Source organism: Drosophila sechellia, chromosome 2R (assembly GCF_004382195.2).
Source record: "Drosophila sechellia strain sech25 chromosome 2R, ASM438219v1, whole genome shotgun sequence".
Lineage (NCBI taxonomy): Eukaryota > Metazoa > Arthropoda > Insecta > Diptera > Drosophilidae > Drosophila > Drosophila sechellia.
The window spans coordinates 9,886,475-9,905,733 of record NC_045950.1 but is presented as its reverse complement, the minus strand read 5'-3'; the positions used below and the strand labels follow the sequence as shown (position 1 = coordinate 9,905,733).

At 45.0% G+C, this 19,259-nt stretch overlaps 2 protein-coding genes across 2 annotated transcripts; one reads left to right on the top strand and one right to left on the bottom strand.

The window, feature by feature from the left end:
- Nucleotides 1-10: 10 nt before the first annotated feature.
- LOC6609045 lies at nucleotides 11-16,557 on the bottom strand. Its single transcript, XM_002033712.2, has 4 exons — nucleotides 16,516-16,557; nucleotides 13,411-13,500; nucleotides 11,249-13,348; nucleotides 11-945 (listed from the first exon to the last, which is right to left on the bottom strand). Exons 1-4 carry the CDS (start codon nucleotides 16,555-16,557, stop codon nucleotides 727-729), a joined length of 2,451 nt encoding a protein of 816 aa, XP_002033748.2. The 3' UTR covers nucleotides 11-726.
- On the top strand, nucleotides 7,549-9,594 carry LOC6609046 (cytosol aminopeptidase). Its single transcript, XM_032716173.1, has one exon. The coding sequence runs from the start codon at nucleotides 7,838-7,840 to the stop codon at nucleotides 9,419-9,421; it is 1,584 nt and encodes a 527-aa protein (XP_032572064.1). The 5' UTR covers nucleotides 7,549-7,837; the 3' UTR covers nucleotides 9,422-9,594.
- Nucleotides 16,558-19,259: the final 2,702 nt, after the last annotated feature.

Below are 19,259 nucleotides of genomic sequence, written 5' to 3'. Positions count from 1 at the left end.
CTGTCAGTAATTTATTGATTTCACTTTATTGCACATCGATTAAACACATTGTCTATTGCACTGGCTTCCTAATTTCAAATACATTTTTCATGGGCTTATACTAATTTTAATGCTCGACTCGAGCAATCGCAAATGAGATGGAAATCACACAGTATATATGATAGCATTTGAACAAGAACGGAGAATTGTAGAATGTCACTATTTGGTATTTAGTTGAACAATAAAACAATGAGTGGCCATTTCTGGGGCGTATGCTTTTTCATTGAATGTCTAATGATTGCATTTGAAGAATGCTTCGAATTGCATGAATCTTTAAGTCTATACAAAGTTATCTTAGAAAGAGTTAACAGTTTTGTATTCTTACTATAAAAGGGCATCATTTTGGAAATTTTTCAATTGTTAAATATTTAAGAAATCATAGTTGCTTATTTGGTAATGAAGTAATTCTCTTAAAAATAGTTTAAACTTATGCTAAATGTAATTGAAATTAATGGTTTTGAGCAATGGCTACCTAACTTTTTCGCATAACCTGCGAGAATCTTTAGCCAAGTTAAGAGCATTTCGATGAGTTAATGAGTAAGGCTTCTTTTGCAAATAAATAGCCTTCAATTAACAGACACCTCATAGTGTCCTGTTCCACATATGTATGTACGTTTTGTTTTCTGGAAGTGAACCTTATGGATAACCTAGCTTAGATTGCACATTGGGCCCGTTTGTAGACCAGTTTCAATGCTTCGTGGCGCCTTCGAAGCTGACATCCGCATGGAAGCCCGTGTCGTCGGCGTGGTAGATGACGTTCTGGATCCTTCCGTCCGGCAAAAGGATGTGGTACTGACCGCGTGTCACGCCGTGGAGATCACGATTCTGCTTGTGGCCAAAATCGTTGCCGGTATGGAAATCACGTATGCGATAACCGAACGCATACTTTGAGGCGTACTGCTGCAGCTGCAACGAAATCAGAGGGGGTATCACAATCGGGGGATTAGTTATGTATTTGCATAGATTGTTCAGTAAACCGATAAGTAGAATTCGGCTAAGGGTTTCAGCTGCAATCGCTTTTCCCGCCTCCGACAACGATATGCACATTCCACACACTGCTGCAATTGGGGAATTCGTGCGCATGCTGAAAAGTATGCGATGCAAAATGCATTAAGCAGACTGTCATGTACAGTGAGGACTGGGCGCGACAACCGGAAGAAGCGCCGTGACAACTGTAGCTTAAGTAACAGCCAGCGAATAAGACAATTTTGTGATTGAAAGCTTTTGCACCCTGCGCTATGCTGGGCATATGAAGCTGTTAGTTACTCTTCAAAGCTGATATAAAAAATTGAAATAAATATATTTACTTGACATTTAGCATAAAGGCATATTTATAATAGAAAATATAAAGAAGAAATTACATACGATTCAAATATATAAGTGGTTTCCCTATTGCTCGTTGAGATAGCGTATCGAATATTTAGTTATACCTCTACCTAGAAGGGTATTCGCTGTGCCCATCTTGCGTCTATTGAGTGCAAAAGCAGAATTGGGTCTCGGCAGATTTCGGTAGCTGGAGCTGGTGATGATTGGGATTGGGATGTGGTGGCGGAGTGGGACCCACGAGGTGGTCTGTCAGTCGCACGGCTCGGTTTGTTATGCATGCGATTGTAAATTGTATCGTAATGAAATTTGCAACAATATACGAGACCAGTCCCCGAGATCCCCTATCGAACCCCCTCAAAATCTGTGGCATTCTGTATGCAGGAAGGAGAGCTGTCGTTTTGTTGTGTCCTGAACAATTTTGGTTTTGCCTTTTTATTGTAAGTATTTCACATTTCAGCCAGATGAAAATAAAATAAGCAAGCGGATGTGTGTTCGCGGCTGTGCGTGTGAGTGTGATTGTGGGTGTGAGTGTAAATCTGACTGTGAGTGTGCGTTTCCGTTTCCGCTCATTCAAATGTTTTGGGGATCCTGAAACCCGACGACAATTGTTGCCAACTTTCGCTACATGTTTTGGGCTGCTTCTGCGGTTTTTATGGCCTGGCCCAAGAATTGTGCGCTTGAAGGGCGGGGGGCGTGGCAAACTTTTTGATATGTTAATGAGTTGTAAATTAAGTTTAATTAAGTTACATTGTTGACTAGATTTTACTTACTGATGGAAATTTTATTCCCTGTGACAGAACAAAAGTTTCCCGGGCTTTGCAAAATGCTTAGACCTAGCGAGATTGCTTTCTTTTGATCGCAAGCCTGATTGACATTTGTTTTACGGAGTTTTTTGACGAGTAAAGAACTCGATTTAATTGCATTCCCCTACCAACCTACCACCCAACCACCCACTTTCCAACGTTAACGCCACAACGTTAACTCCACGTAACGCCACAAACATAATTAATAAATTTTTTGCACCAGCAATTTGCCAACATTTGCAATCTCCCTCATCGCCGGATGAAAGGCAAAAAATATTTCTGCGATGCTAAGAGCTTCATTAGGAACCGGGAAAAATCTTCATAGATATCTATAGTGTACGATGAAAATACAAAATGAAGCGCCGCAGCGGATGGGTATGCAAATTTGTGGATACAGTCCAGACGAGATATATATACTTATACAACACTGTACTGCAAGGCTGTGCAATTTGGAATTTCATTACCAGTTGGTTTGATTAAAGCGAACACACATAATTACAATGCAGATGAAACATGTTTGGGCGGTATAGGGAATGTAATGGGCAAGTTTTAGCCTCGGAAAAAAATGTGTATAAAGAGCCAGCCAAGTGGAATCCGAATCAGATCACGTGCCATATTGAACTGGACCCTTTTTTCCGATGACGTGGGCAATTTTTTTGTGCGCCCCGTCTCCATCAGATTGCGATGGATGGATAAATAGATAGATAGATGGCTGGCCAAATATGACAAAAGTGCCACTGCGAGCCAAGTTTATTGCAGCCGGATTGCATGGACACTTTTTTGCATTTAACACGTTTCCACTGGTGCTGGCTTTTAGCGAATTGTGTGCAGCGAAGTCGAGTGCGAAATGCAATTGCTGGCCAAAATACGTGAGTTCGTTTAGTTGCGCTTAGAGTGAGCGATCGGATGGCCGAGGTATGTCCAAATTGACATGCCGAGCAGCTCCAACTTTCTTTCATCGCAAAAAGCAATAAGCCATTGGTAATTTAATGCGCACTTTGGGGCCACCGCCGCCCACTTCCACTTTTTAGTGCCAACGCCTCCACTTCTTTTTGGCCAAAAGGAAAATGCTTTGACATCGGACATCCAAGGCGTTTGACTGACTTTTATTTCTTTTAATTTGCATGTAATCAGCATTGTTATTCCCTGACCCCATACCCTTTTTCATTTACCATCCCCCTGCCAGTTTTCCCCGTGGCTTTGTCATCTCATCTGCGCTCATTAAAATGTTTTTGCCTTTTGTTTGTCCTGCGGCAATGGCCTGGCCTTAACCTTCCCTAGCCCCAGCTCCAGCACCAGCCACTGCCCTTGCGGTTAACCCTTGCGGGCCCAGGGGGTTTCGGATGTTCATTATCTGTGGGCGTGGCTGAAATCATTGTGTGACTGGATTTTATTGTGATTTTCCACCTAATTCGATTTGTTGTTTGCCTGTCAGGTTTTTGCGGTTGAAACACCATGGGGTGTCAATGAAAAATAATGATGGCATGGTCCCAAATTATGGAAGAAACCAGTAAACTAGCTCATAAATTATAAAACAAATCAAAATTCCTGAATAACATTACTTCAAATTGAACTTTTGAAGGAAAAATCTTACTATATAGATTGTTTTCGTCATAAAATCGAGTGAAATTCTTTATATTAATATCTAACTTTCTTCTTAATTATAAATAAATAAGAATTAATAATAAGTGAAGCCTAACGAATCCTATTTTCAAAAATTAATTGCTTTAAAAAGGGTAACTTATTTAAAACCTTAAGCCAGCAGGGTTACTTTAAAATTGTCTTTAATAGGCATTGGGATAAATTATATAATACCAAATTGGATAGCAGACAGCATTAGATTTTACGGTATTAGGCTTCCACATGACTCCAGTCTGTTGAGACCCCACTTAATCTCGTTCTTAGCCATTCAAATCGTTGCGTTAGCTACCCTCTTCAATTAGCTCATGATTTGCACTCAGCCGGAAAGGATTCCTCCGAGCTCCTTGCTCCAGCACCAGCTTCAGCTCCATCCCCAGCAGTGCCATAACACTAATCCTTGTTGGGTAACTAAAGCCGCCCAGGATTCTAGCCACGCCCTGATTACCCCCACCCCCGATTTCGATGCCCGATGCCAGTGGCCCCAGTGTGTTGCGTTTATTATTCACACAATTCGCTTAAGCGCTGCAAACACCTCGTACCGAATGCCCGAAAACCTCAAGGGACACTGGCCGAGATTGGGAGTCTGGGTAACGGACGAGGGCATGGGACATGGGCATCCGGATCAGGGGAATGTGGCACTGGCAGTGGTAGTGGCTGTTGCAGCTGCATGCTCATTTAAAATTGAACAAGAGCCGGGATGCGGAGGAGGAGGATGGTCAGCACAAGCGAGTCGGGCCAAATCGCATTTAAATGGAAATAAATGTTGTGTCCAAACAATTTACAAAAACCAATTTTACAATGTAATGCGTTCGGAGCTGCTTCAATGCCATGTGCCAAGTGGGTGGGATTCGGAGCACGGGATCCAGGGTCCTGGACTTTTGGTCCTTCGAGCCGGAGCCGAATCGGAGAATGGGAGTGTGAAAATCCCCCATCAAGTGGAACGTGTTCAACAGCGTTCGTCAGGCAAATGGATGTCCTGGGCTCGTTGATGCCACACGGCAGCCATTGACACAATTGCCACTGCCTTCCGACGACGATGAAACTTTTTGGCCACGCAATTATGACCACCGCTGCAGCTCGAGATCCCAAAAAATCGGTGAGTAACGGAGATAGACGGGGTGTGTGTGGATACAGGACGATGATTAGACTTCCAGCGAAAAGTGTTGTATAATTTTCCGGAGAGTGCCGGAGAATGTTGGCAAAAATTTTAAATGCAACCACCATGCAGCCACCTCCCCACAGTTTTTATGGCTCGCTTGTTAGCAATTTTCATTTTTCGAGCTGTGGCGTCTCTAACCAAAATTGAGTTATCAGTTTGTTGGCTCTACTCTTGGGCTGATTGCGTGACAGCTGCTGCTCCTGGAACTCCTGCTGCTATCCCACTCCTGCATCCTTGTTATCCCGGAGCATCGAAACGGACCTGCTGGAGCGGCAGCTGAAGAAGAAAAAAAATCCTTCTAACGAAATGGCAGAGCAGCAAGAAAAATGTCAAACTACGTGATTTTTATGCGAATGTGACTGTCAATACGTTGCAAACATCATTGGAATAGGAATAGGAATAGGAATAGGAATAGGAATAGGAATAGGATGGAGCTGGCTACATGTAGTTTTTTGCCCTCCTAGAGGGCTGGAATATTAGCTGTCCTTGTGGTTGTAGTTGCAGTCGGGTGGCTGTGGTTTATTATGGGTGGCGAATGAAGTGAAGCTAATTTAAAGTCAACCATCGGGTCAGATGTGCTGAAGCTGCAGGCCCAGGGAAATCGACACCAATTTCGGATGCCTTGTTTAACGTTCGGCTGGCTCCACGCCCTGCAAGTTTCTTTAAAAGAAACACTCTCGCACACTGGAAACCCATCAATTGCAGGACAAAGGCACTCGGAGCACATTAGCAACACATGCCAAGGGTATTTTTCGGGGGATCCAACCTTTTGGGGGTAATGTAAGAACCCTTTTGTCGAGTGATTCGCAAGCCTGAACAGAAGCAAACCGAACCGAACTTATAATCCCGAAACATATGTCGAGGGGCTCCATTAAATAAAACTTAAATCCCTGGCAACCTCTTTTCAACACTTTCAAAAATATGTTGTGCCCCACCCCCACATTTGGCAGTAAAAAGAAGAAGGCCAAGGAAAACAGGCAACAGCAACAGCAAAAGGGTTGAAATAAAAATGAAATTAAAATATGTGAGTGGGAACCAGAAAATATTGCACCTGCAGATGGCAAGCATGCACACAAACAAGCGCAAGGATAATACAGTGGAGCGTGGATAAAATGCAGCGATAGTAAAAACTTGCTTATTAAATTAAAAAAAAAAGGAATGTTTAATTAAATGTCTAAACTTACAAATGATGACTGAACAGCTAAAACATTTATGTTACCAATAAAGCCATTCAATCAATAGAAATTCCAGTTTCTACACGATGTAAAAACTTAAGCACTCTTAGAAAAGTTCGTGCTATGGAGATACCACTGTACAGCGCTTGAGAGCCTGAGTGACGACCATTACCGACCATTTCGACCACAATAAAATGACAAATGCCCGAAAAATCTGACCATGTTCGCACACGTTAGAAGGAGCGGCAGATGCCGTCAAACAAGTCCCATGACGGGCATTGCAACGGCATGTTGGCCCAGCCCATCAGCTACCTCATCCTCGTGCTGCTCCTCCTTTTGGCCACTCCATCTGGACCGAAAGCGGCCTAACCTCCACCCAAAACCTGAGCCTAACAAGTGTCGTTTGCCTGTCAGAGACGGACGGACAGTATGGACAGACCAGGAGCAGGAGCAGGACAATGTCTGGGCTTCCCCTGGCTGCTGGCCCATCATCATGGCCATCATGACCATCATGGCCATCAGGCGGCGTTTTTGGGGGTTTAACAGCCAGACCAACCGAGCAACCAACCAACCGACTGGCGGGCAATGGGGCTTAGTCCGATGACGACAAGTCCAACAGCTCGGACAGGGACAAGGCGAAAGCCTATTAAAAATCATGCTAAACGGCAGTAAAACAATGTGTGTGTGTTTCGGCACCAGCGCTCCCAGTTTTGCTGGCCAGTTTGGAGTCCTTGTTTTCTGGTAGCTGCCGCTGCACCCGCTGCTTGGCCAGGCAACCGACCTAATGCGCATTAACGCCAAAGTCGAGATCCCCAAATCCGAGATCCGAGTGGAGCCAGCCAGGGATATCTCCCCCCATTGCAATTCGTTGACGCCAATAAATAAAATGTAATCAGCTTAACCCGCCCACCCAGCGAACTCTCGGCGATTGAGAGTCTAATAAAAGTGGTGCTGCGCGCAGCAAAATAAAATTCAGCTCGAAAACAATTTTAAGTAGATTGGCAGAATGGGGCGACAGAATGGAGTTAAGGAATGGCAATGCAAGTTGACTGGAAAGTGCTCCTTTTGGCCTCTTTTGCGGCAATTGCATTTTGTATACTGCACGTTAACACTCTACTCAGACGAAAAGCTTTTCGATGGCTCTTGTACGAGTATTTTGTTTACTCGAAAGTTGTTTGCCATTGCATTGCAATTTAGTTTACGTAAATATGAAAGCTATTTGTGTGCACTTAAAGTTAAGAAACCAATCTTTATATAAATCCAACTTTACTACTTTAGATTATAATATTAAGCGGCCCAAAGTCTCTTTCACGTTTATGAATATTGTTTTAGACAGATTGTTCAAATATTTTCGAATCACGTACTCCTTGAAACTCTACTGTCAGTTGGTTTCCCAAGTTCTCAAGCCCCAATATGTTTAGTTTCATTTTATTAGTACGCCGGTAGAGAACAGATCGTTTTTAAAAAAGTCCCCAGAAAAATTTTTCGTTTTTTTTTTTGTCCAAGATAGTTAAAACTTTCTCCTTCTTTTTTTTCGTTTCGGATTTTTCGAGAAAATTTTGAGTGTGGACGGACTAGTTTTAATCACCCAAAATTTTTGTAGTATTACTTGCGTTCGAGGGGATTTTTTGAAAGCCCACATCCGATTTTCAAAGTATCCGAATATAACCAAGCAGAACTAGCCGAGGATCAGGATGAACAATCTACGTCAGATTCACTGCTCGTTGAGAAACGCGTGTGTCCTGTGCAAACCGCATGTCCTGTCCAGTGTTGGCGTGAGATTCTCTTGCGGCGATGGCAAGACGATGGCGAGAGGCGTGGTCGTCGGCCTCTATCAGAAGGAAGGCGACAAGGATCCCAAGCTGACTCCCGCCGGCCACAAGATTGACCAGCGCGTCCAAGGTAAGCTGATGAAGGCGATCTGCGAAACGAAGTTGGACGGACGACTGGGTCGCGGCAAGGTGTTCCACAACATCGATGCCGAATTCGCAGCCGTTGCCGTGGTGGGCGTGGGCCTGGAGGGCATCGGCTTCAACGAACTAGAAATGCTGGACGAGGGCATGGAGTTCGTTCGGGTGGCCGCTGGCGTAGGTGCCAGATCCCTGCAGAAGCAGGGCATCACCAACGTCTTGGTGGACGGCATGGACTACGCAGAGCAGGCGGCCGAGGGCTCACAACTGGCCGTCTGGCGATTCCCGGACAACCTGTCCAAGAAGAACATGCCAATGGTGCCGACCCTGGAACTATTCGAGTCGCCGGATCACGAGGGCTGGACTCGGGGCATCTTCAAGGCGGAGGCCCAGAATTTGGCGAGACGCTTAAGCGATGCCCCCGCCAACTGCATGACGCCTACCATGTTTGCCCAGGCCGCCGTGGACGCCCTGTGTCCCTGCGGCATTACCGTGGAGGTTCGCACCATGGACTGGATCGAGGCCCAGCGCCTGAATGCCTTCCTCATGATCGCCAAAGGCAGCTGTGAGCCGCCAGTGCTCCTGGAGTTGAGCTACTGCGGCACCGCGCCCGATGACAAGCCCATTTTGTTCGTGGGCAAGGGCATCACCTTCAACTCTGGTGCCCTCAACCTGCGCCCTTGCAGAGGCATGGATGAGTATCGTGGCAGCATGTCCGCAGCCGCCTGCTGTGTGGCCATGATGCGCTGCATCGCCGCCCTGTCGCTGCCCATCAATGTGACGTGCATCATTCCGTTGTGCGAGAACATGCCCTCAGGAATGTCGGCTAAGCCAGGCGACGTGGTCACCCTGCTCAATGGTAAGTCAATGGCCATACGTGATCTGGACAAGGCTGGTGTGGTTGTACTATCGGATCCCCTGCTCTACGGACAGAAGACCTACCTGCCCAGGTTGGTGGTGGACATTGCTACCCTTAACACGGGTGTGAAGAAGGCCTTCGGTGGTGGCGCCACTGGCATCTGGTCCAACTCTCACTACATCTGGAAGCAGTTCCAGCGAGCTGGCTCCATTTCCGGTGACCGTGTGTGGCGTCTGCCACTCTGGCAATACTACAGGCGCCAGGTCACCGACGAGCGCGCCTATGATCTGAGCAACAATGGGCGGGGATTGGCCACCTCCTGTCTGGCGGCGGCCATCCTTCACGAACTAGTGCCCTGCGTGGACTGGGCACATCTTGACACCCGTGGCACTGGACTCCTTACCAAGTACGGACTAGTGCCCTACCTCACCAAGAAGCGTATGACCGGACGACCCACCCGAACCCTGGTTCAATTCGTCTACCAAATGGCCTGTCCGGAGATGAAGTAATCCCTTTAGCTGATTGAGGCGGTTCTGTTGCCGTGTGATCAGTGATCAGTGGCCGATTCACATTCGACCAAGTGTTATATTTCGTTTGATATTTTCAAGTAAATCAAATATTTTCGGCGTGATTTTGGCATATAATTTCATATATTCTATTAAAGGCTAACTGGCAGAGATTACTGAACATTGTTAAAGCTTCAATAAAATCAATCTACAGTTAGATTTTAATATGAGTATCGATGTCGTTGCTATTCTTTTACTTTTCTTCCTTTTCATTTTTCACCCCAACTCAGGTGTGTCTGGTGACTCCTGTACACACGCCCTGCTCATTTCGCATTTTCACATTTTCAGGACACTTTTCGTGGCCTTTTGCCTGGCTGCGCACAAAGACGCACCATTGGCCGGGACTTTGCCTTCTGGTTCGCCAAGGAAATACAGATAAATTAAATTCAGGAAACCCCAAGCTGCGCGAAAGTTTTTCCGACAGTGAAAGAAAATGTTAATTCCGAGACGCGTGTGGAAACGGAGTGGAGTGGACTGGAGTGCATTTCCCAGGCACACGCTTCAAGTGCTTGAGGTTGGCCAAATGAATATATACCGTATCAGCCGCCATATATCTATATCAATTGGTCCAGACAGCGCCCCAAAATGTTGGGCCGACACACATACACTTGGAAAATATATATGAACTGGGTGTGAAGTGATTTCATTCACGAGGTAATTTTCAAATATATAAAGTTCTATGGATTGTAAAATTTAGGAACTTGCCTTTTTAAAGGTTAATAGCTTAGATAAACCAATGTAAGTCTTTTATGTAATCTAACATACGATAATAATATATATACCAAAATGTGCTAATTCGCAAGAGATTCTAATTCGCAATAAACTGAATTATTCTGTTTGGTACAGAATTTTCCCATTTTCCTGTCTATAAAATATGGAACATTTTAATTCAATCTGAATGCACAGTTCCACAGTTTTTCTCAGTGCACTTGCAGACTGCAGTCGAATGGATAGCACTATATAGTAATGAAAGACGAAGTCGTTTGCATTGCTTTTGTGGCTGTGTTGCCAGGTACCAGACGATGGATTGAAAGGCGGGTGAGGGGCTGGGTTGAATCGAGGGGGGAGGAGACTGGCTAACGACATTGAAAATGCTTGTCGAACTTGAAAATTATTCGATTAAGTGCATTACCGGCGAGACATGGATCGGCAATCAAACTGAATTGCACACAGAGCGGCGAGCCGGAGGGGGGTAGGGTGGGCTTAAAAGGTTGCAAGGACGGGCTGGAGCACGAAGTGCAGGTGGGCAGGGAATCCTTGCGGAGCCACTGCTGCAGGGGATTCCATTGTTGTGACTGCCGCAGTGTCGTGCATTGGAGTGTCTATCCGTCTGGCACCGTGTTTGTTTGTGGCCGCCCCAGCTCGTCTTATTTATGCTGATTGTGTTTTTGCCTATGCCAATCAATGGGGCACGCTTTCGGTGGAGCGCTAAGCCTTTGTCGAGCGCCCCAAGGTATGCTTTAATTTAATGCATTCGGGGGATTACCCGGCGACGTCGTTACAGTGAAACTTCCGCATGGCGAACCACTGATTTGCTTGGCAAATGTTTTGCACACGGGTGGGCTTAAAAATGTGAAAAGGTTATAAAATCGGAATTTTACATAGCAAATTCTAGATTTTTCCAAATGCACATATGAAATATATAAATTTTGTATAATGTGACATGTTTTTCAGCAAGAAGAACAATGTTGATCTAAAAAGCTTCAGTTACAGGAAATTCAACTTGAAGATGGCCAATTGCACTCATCTAAATCTACAATCCGCACTCACCGACTTGTCCTCATCGCTGTGTACGAAGTGCAGACCATTCACGCCCTTGTCCGAGTCCAGTTCCGCCGGAAGGACAGTGGCCACAAGTCCGTGGTGTTGCTGCTGATGGTGGTGGTGCTGCGGCTTTGGGAGTAGGACCTGGTGATGCAGCTGCGTGGCCACCGTGGGATGGTGCACCACATGCTCCACTGTGGTAACCGGCTCCTCTGCATTGGTCACACCTTCATACCCGTTGGATAGGCCATGTCCGTGGGTGTAATCGATGTAGGAACTCGGAGTGGGCAGCTTGGAGGCCTCGCTGCTGGGCGCAGCGGGCAGCTCCTTGACATCGTTGTTGCCCGGTTCGATGATGGGCACATACTGCTTGGTCTTGGCCATTCCAATCAATCGACCAGGCTGAACCCCAAGCGATCCGTGCTCCAATAGGGTTTTCAAAGTAGGTGCCGGGGAGGCGCCTTGTCCGGGATGGAAGAGAATCGGAGCTGTGCTGTCCTGCGGGCGATCCACCAGCTGTTTGCCCTGCCTCTGCAGCTTGGCCTGCATCTCCTTGGCCAGGAGGTAGGTTAGGCCATGGATCTGATCGTCCGGAGACTTGCCAATAAGCGTGGACAGTTGCTGGAACTCGGGTAGCCGTTTGTAGTGCTCATTGATGCTATCCGGCTGGGCGTGGTACTCGATTTTGATCAGGGGCGATGCCTCTGGCTGGAGCTCGTAGGAGTTGTAGGTCTCCTCCTGGGGCTTCCCATAGATGGCAGGAGCTTCCGACAGCAGAGGATCTGGCTTAGAAGGTCTAAATTGAGGTACAACCACCTCAACACTCTGCGTGGGCGGCGGTGCCAGCTCTGCGGTGTAGGTGTGATGCACTTCCTCCACTGCAGCTGTGGGAGCTGGGGCCTCCTGAACCACAATGGGTTGGGCTATTGTGGGAGCAGCTGCTGCATAGTGGGGCTTGTAAACATAGCGCAGTTGCTCCACCACAGGAACTGGTTGGATGTGCACTTGAACAGGAGTTGGAGATGCCGCTGGTTCAGCCGGCTTATTGATGTACTTTACATAGTTAACTAAAGGCTTGCCACCATAGGACAAGGATTTGGCTTTGTAGTGCTCGTAGTCGGATTTCTGGGCAGGAAGATACTTGACATACGCCTTGCCACCCAATCCATCTTTCATCAGCTGGCTAATGACCTTCTGCACTTCATGGGGCAGAGTGCTCAGGGATTTCTTTGTCTTCACATGTCCAGAACTGACAGGAGCCTCTTTGTAAACATACATGCGTTTGGTTTCCGCCGTGGCTTCACCAGTGAGTATATCATTATCCTCCACCCGAGGAGTGGGTGTGGTCAGCTGCTGAGCTTTGGTCTTATTCCTCTGGGTTTCCATGGTCAGTAGGGTGGGTACAGCTTCAGTTGCCATTTGCTTGCCGGATCTTTGGGGCATGGCCTTGGCATCCGCCAACTCAAATTTGATCATCTGCGGAGCTGAACGCTTGGAGCGCTTTGTCTTGCGAATTCTCACCTGGATAGGCTGCTTCCTGGCCACTTGGGGCTTAGCCTGGCGAAAGTCTGTGGATCTGGTGGCCTGACTCTGGAGATCCAGGGAGCGCGCCTTCTTGATCAGCTGAGCTGTGATGGGATCGGGCTCCCTAGCATCAGTTTCTTCGAAAGGAATCATTTTAACTTTAAAATCCGCCGGCAGCTGGGCGCCCACAACTGATCGCCTCTGTCGACGTGGTTTCCGGGTCTTGGTTTTTGTGGCCATGGTGGGACTACCTGCAGGAGTCGGTGCCTGAGTGGTACTGGCTGGACTCGCAGCAGTAGGATTTTCCTTGAGGGCTCTGGACTGATATTGCCGTAGGATTTGCTTAAGTTCCGGACTTGGCTCCACGGCATCTGCCAGTTCGAAACGCAGCATTCTTGGTGCCGTTGGCAGTTGACGTTGCTCACGCTTGATCCTGGAGTGGGTTTGGCTCACCCGTTTTGGTGACTGATCCTGCACTTGCTCATTGTACTGATTGAAGGCTGCCAAGTAGGTGTCACCCGTGGGATTGTCAATATGCCGCATGCTGCGGAAATTGCGCTGATCAAAGTAACGCTGCATATCCTGTACAAAATTGTATAAGGTTTTAGTTAAATATTTATGGGTCTTAACTTTTAAGTACTTACCTCATATGAGGAAAACGTTTCTAGGGATGGTAAACGCTGCCAGGTATCTGCAGCTTGACTCAAACTTAGGATCGCAGTCAGGATCAGTAGCTGAAACGGCCAAACATAAAATAGTTAGTATAAAACACAGTACTTAATTAGCTTCCAAGTTTATTTAAGACTTTGAAGTGGATTTCAATTGATCACTTTTATTGGCCATTTCTTTGCGGCGTGAGCATAAACAATAATTTACGACCATCTGCGAGGGTTGAACCAACTTTGGTTTACATATTCGCCCGCCCCAGACCCATAAATAATCCGAATATGTCCAGCTGTCCGTCCACCTGCTTTTTGGTCGTCCGCCCACTTTCACTTTCCACCACCAATCCCCATTTGGACGGAAGCTGCAGCTTCAACTGCCAGTGGAACCTGGGGCCTGAACTCAGCTCGATTCTCGCGGTCTTGGCGAATTAAAAATGAGGAGAAAGAAAAGAAATATCAGAAAAAATAAACAATTGGAACGAGTTTAGCACGCGCTCCTCGCGATCCAAATTTGTTGGCAGTTCGCCTGGCGGCCGCCACTTTCACGTCAACAGGTTGAACTTGGCTTTTATGGCCATTAAACTCATTGATGTGCGATTTCAATTGCTCTGCTGGCACTCTCGTTTTACGTAAGACCAATTATGGCCATCGAATTGATTTTGGCCAGTAAGTGATGCAATTCGACCAGCTGTATTATTAACTTACATTTCGCGATGGATTGCGATAGGAGAGCGGCTGAGGTATTTTACTAACCAAACTAAATCAGGTGTTAAGATACCCGCAAGACTCGTAAATGGCTACATAGTGAAGTTATCCCCCCCACGGGGATACTTTAACTAAGCCCATCGAGCCAAACCCAAATGAACTGTCAACGGTCGTTAAAAATGCAGCCGCGTAAACATTTAACGGCCGTTAAAACTGCGCCTGAGTGAATTTTTATGGAGTTAGCAACGCCAACGATGCTGCCAAACGGCCACGCCCCCAGCGCCCCTTCTAGACCCTAGTCCCCCCCTCCTTTAGAGCCTAGTAACCTGAAAACTGCAGTGCACTTTCCATATGCATGGTGGGAAAATGCTGGCCACCCACTTGGGTTGCATAAAATTGTATGTGCTTTCTATTTAACACTTTTTATTTTTGGGTGGCTTGGGTTCTGCGTTTTTTTTTTTTTCCGCCCGGAAAAAGTGTCTTTTCATTTCAGATGGGACACGCGCTAGATTCGTTTGAAAATTCAATGGAAAGGAGCGATAAAAATTGTTGCTATTTGCGTTCGTTTCAGTTTGTTCATTCGGATTTTATGGCCTTAGAAGTGCTGCGAAAACTAGTTAACAATTCCTTTACGATCCGCTAAGAGAGGCAAAAGGAGCGAAACTCCTACTCCAACTTCTACTCCTACTTCTACTACTATCTGCATGGCGTTTTAAAAGTTTTCGTTTGTTTTGACATTAGTTGGGAAATTGAAACTGTAATATTTGCAAGCGAGAGCTAAAGTTTGATTAAATTACGTTTCTAGCATTTGGCTTTCGAGTTTTACAGCTGTTTACAAGTTGTATTTATTGTACTGGCAGTTTAAAAGTGCTGAACTGGCGTTTTATTGCACTCGGTTTATTTTTCAAGACAAATAACCAATAATAAAAGTCAGCCTGGCATGGAGGTGATAAACTTGTAAAAGCAATTCAATTAGTTGATCATCTTCTGGCTTCTTAGTTACAAGGGAATCAACTTTGTGGGCAAACACAGAAGGTGTTTTTTCTATCAGCCTGCAATTAGTTGTAAAAAAACCATTTACTTTGTGGAAATTCGATTTGTGTTAATATAAACTAAATCGCTATCTTTTGTTTTATTTGATTAAGTTGTGGATTTTTGTATGCTTTCATTTAGTTATAATTTTTTTGCCTCGAACTGCCGTGTCTTTAACCCAATCAATAGAGCCACATTCCCTCTGGACTTTATTGTTCTTCTCGTTCGCTTTCTTTCATGTCGAGCAGGTTGCTTCATTAAATGGTTTCTGTAATTGCTGTTTGGCCACAAGTTTGTTTAATTGTTGGCTGCAATATGCGCTTACGGCATCGTCTCTTGTTGTATGCAACAAGCCGGAAAAACGTGCCACGCAGACGAGTGAAGTCGAGTGGTGTGGAGTGCAGTGGAGTGGGCCAAGACCCAGGGCCAAGACCAAGTTCCAGACCAAGACCAAGACCAAGAGCGAGTCGAGCCAGCAGAAGAAATGGGAGCAGACAGGCAAAAGGCACAGCTTGGGCTAATTGTTAAATGTGGCAGTGAGAAGTGGGTGGTGGTGCAACGTGGGTTGCTACCAACTGCAGTGGCCGTGGCAGTTAGAACCAGTTTGGTCTTTTTGCCCTGGCCAAAAACCGGCGGCAAAGTCAAGTTCAATGCACATAAAAACTTTACGGGTCTAGAAAGTGCTGGGGGTACGAGTCCTTCCTGGGCCACAAGGAAACTTGGCTCAAAAGAAATGCCAGCAATGGTCGCAAACTTTTTTTTTCTTTCCAACCACTTAAATTGCAAATTTCCAGTTTCGATTGCAAATGCTGCTGGTGCATTTTTCTTTCGTCCCGGCAGTTTGGATATGGATTCCAATGGCGATTCGGTTAGATAACCACATCGACGGGCCTTCATAAAGACCAGGGTCATAAAATGGAGAGCGTTTTTGGCCAAAAAGCACAAACTATCAATGCCAGTTGCGTAACGAATTTTTGAGCAAAGATACTTTGAAATATGCTTTATGATTTTAATGCCTGGTAATTAAACGAAGTCTGGCCAGTATTCGCTGGTTTTCGGGCTAATTGAAGTTCAAGTGCAATGAAAATAAATTGCTTGCGAAATGTGCGTGTGCCAGGAAGAGAAGAGACGAAGTCCGCCATATGCAGTGGTCTGGGCTCGTCCATTTCCTGGCCACAAAATGAAAATCGCTGCATCGAAGGCCGACACTTTTCCCAGAAATTTCGCTCGAAGTCTCTCCATCGGCGCTTGTTGTTTTCACGCCTCGATGGCCCTTGCAGTTGTCGGTTATTTATATTAAAATTTCAGAATGATGAACCCGAACCCGACCCGACCCCATGTACTTACCATTAAGGTGGGGATGCCACCGCCGCAGATAGCCATTTCCATTTTCCTTGGATGTCGGCGGAAGTTCGGGCAAATGAGGCGTCAAGTTGCACGTTGCACTTTTCGCGTTTCCACAAAAGTGGCAGCTCAATTTGTAATTGTTGTTGAAATTTCTGTTATTCTCCCACGCTGTTTTTCGCCGTCTTGGTATTTTAAATACAAATTGTAAATGAGTTTGTTCAGCGTTGAACCTTATTGTTTGTCGGACCTGGAAAAGTATTCGTTCGGTTTGGTTAGCTATCACAGCAGCAAATTCTCATATAAGCTGTTTTTAACCTTTTTCCATAATTATTAAATAACATAGTTTACAAATTAGTCAACAAAAATCATTATATGATACTTTAACAGCTTACATATCTGCAAAAGTTATGTTAAATGAGTTATTTGTTAAACTATCAAGACAGAAAAATAGTATCCTGTGATTTCTAACATTCCTATTTTTAGAAAATCAAATGAAGTATTTAATGATTTATTTATGCCTAATGGTTTCTGATCTTATATTCTTTACCAAATGCTTTTTCATTAGTAACTAAGACATTTGAGATATTAAACAATCCCCTCACAGACCAGATCATAAAATCTAATTTAACAAATTTAACTGTCTAACTAAAAGCTTTTTTTATGCGTCCTTAGATGTTTCACTTATAAGTTTCACTTTTGGGATTCAATAAAATAATCCTTAATTTGCTTGACGTTTAACTTGATGCGTTTATATTTATTTTAATTAATTTATTATACGGTATATTATATCCTTGTTAGCCAGCACTTTCGTTAAATGTAATGCAAGCTCTTATATTTTATATATATATATTTTTTTTTTTTGCAAAATGATTTTCTCATATCCTTTGCGAAGAAAAGCAAACTTTGACTATATTCATTCAACTTTGTCTTTGAGCTTTGTTTAAACTTGCTCGTCGCAGTCCTCGTTCGTTTCTCATTTATTTAATGCGACTTTTAATTTGAGTTTTCGTTTCGTTTCGTTTCGCTTTGCCTTGTTTACTTTTGGCTGGAAAAACTTTGGAGGAAAACCGCACGCTTGCGCGCTGCTGTTGCAACTGTGCCTCGAATTTTCGCGCCACTTGAGTTTTGTGTGTGTTCGGTGCCGCGCAGTTTTCACGGAGACAGCCGGTTTGTTGTTGGCTCGCTTTTCGCTGACTCGCTTTTCCCATTTTCCCATTCCTTAGCCAGCCGAAAAGACTCGGCCATGTCTGGTGTATTGCTATTGCATTTTCCATATTTTTTTCAACTCCCTCTTTTTTGTGCATTTTTTTTATGTGTGGGGCATAATAAGCTGCTGATTAAATTTGCAACGCTCAGAAGGAAGTCGAATTTGGAATTTATTCGGGGAAATTCATTTGCATTCCAAATCAGTGGGGATAAATGCAAAATAGACAGGTGCTGCAAAGCCAAAAATGATTTTAGCTATATTTATTGTTAAGACTTTTATGTAAATAAACTATTCTAATGATTAAGATTTAAATAAAAGATATCTTTATATTTGATATATGTATATATTTTTCAAACAGAGCATACCTTTTTCGACTTTTGAAAATTGAAAATACAACTCACTTGATATTTGTCTTTTAGCTAGCTGCATTTCGAGCTGCTTTTTTGGCCATGGCTTTGGCCAAGGCGTTAGCCAACTTTTGACCATCAACATTTGCACAATATTCGCTGTTGCTGTTGCTGATGACAACGAAATGTACAAGTTTTCCTCCCATCTCCGTGTGCATTTTTCTTTATTTTTTACGAGGGCTTAGTGTGCGTGCGACTGGGGATAAAACTGAGCTGAGTGCCGTCATGGTTGTATAATTAATTTATTAATGGCAACCAGTGAAATGCACTGCCACGCATTTCCTATAAGGCTTGGCCCAGCCTGATTATGTGATTTATAGGAAGAACTTATCCCCCTGGGTTGGTGTGGATGGGTGGCTTGCGGGGTGGGGAGGGGAGTGCTAACCCCTGGGAAAGTTCAACTGCAGATATTATGCAACAGGCAACCGCGAGTCACGCACGCGCTGCCGCAAATGAAGTAGCTGACAAATTATCTTTATTTCATTTTATATTATTTTATTGCAGCCCATGGTGGGACTTTAAAGCGGCTTGGAGTGCCGAGGTCGGACTATCTGCTCGAGTGCATCGAAACCTGGGCCAGATGCTGAGCCGATTGGGGATTTTTGGCTATGATTGGTGGTTACCAGGGGAGAAAGAGAGAGGAGGGAGGCGGCTTTTGGCACTTTCACATTTGTTTTTGCTGGTGTTGAAATTGAGTTATTAGAGGAGAGCCATGTAAGCGACCAGGGGCGTATACTTGATATTTAAGCAAGGGGAGGGTATATTGCTAGCGTACAACTTGATAATTAACACATATAATTTTTATCAATATTATTAAATCTTACCTTATTCACTTTCTTAACCCCTCCACGACGAGTTTTAATTCCACAACTCTGGGCACGTTCCTCGGGCAATGTGCCAACCTCCTACCGAAAGCCACATAATTGCTGTAATCGCGGTGGAGATTTGCAATCTGGTAATAAATTCAGACACCGAAGATGCGCCAGAAGTTGGAGGAGCCGCTTCCTCCGGCCGGAATCCCCCATTTGGCCACCAGATGCGTTGCCAGTTGCAGCTGCAATAGGCGGAAATCTCACACAGAAAGTTGCATTGCGGATGCAGTCATCGTCGTCGTTGTCGTCTCCCGGCTC

What these genes read in the sequence shown, in the direction of transcription:
- LOC6609045 (XM_002033712.2), bottom strand. Translation starts at nt 16,557, where the DNA reads ATGGAAATGGCTATCTGCGGCGGTGGCATCCCCACCTTAATG. An exon ending in GTGGCATCCCCACCTTAATG is followed by an intron (nt 13,501 to 16,515) that starts GTAAGTACATGG and finishes TGGCCGTTTCAG; the next exon opens with CTACTGATCCTGACTGCGAT. An exon ending in ACAGCGATGAGGACAAGTCG is followed by an intron (nt 946 to 11,248) that starts GTGAGTGCGGAT and finishes ATTTCGTTGCAG; the next exon opens with CTGCAGCAGTACGCCTCAAA.
- LOC6609046 (XM_032716173.1), top strand. Translation starts at nt 7,838, where the DNA reads ATGAACAATCTACGTCAGATTCACTGCTCGTTGAGAAACGCGTGTGTC.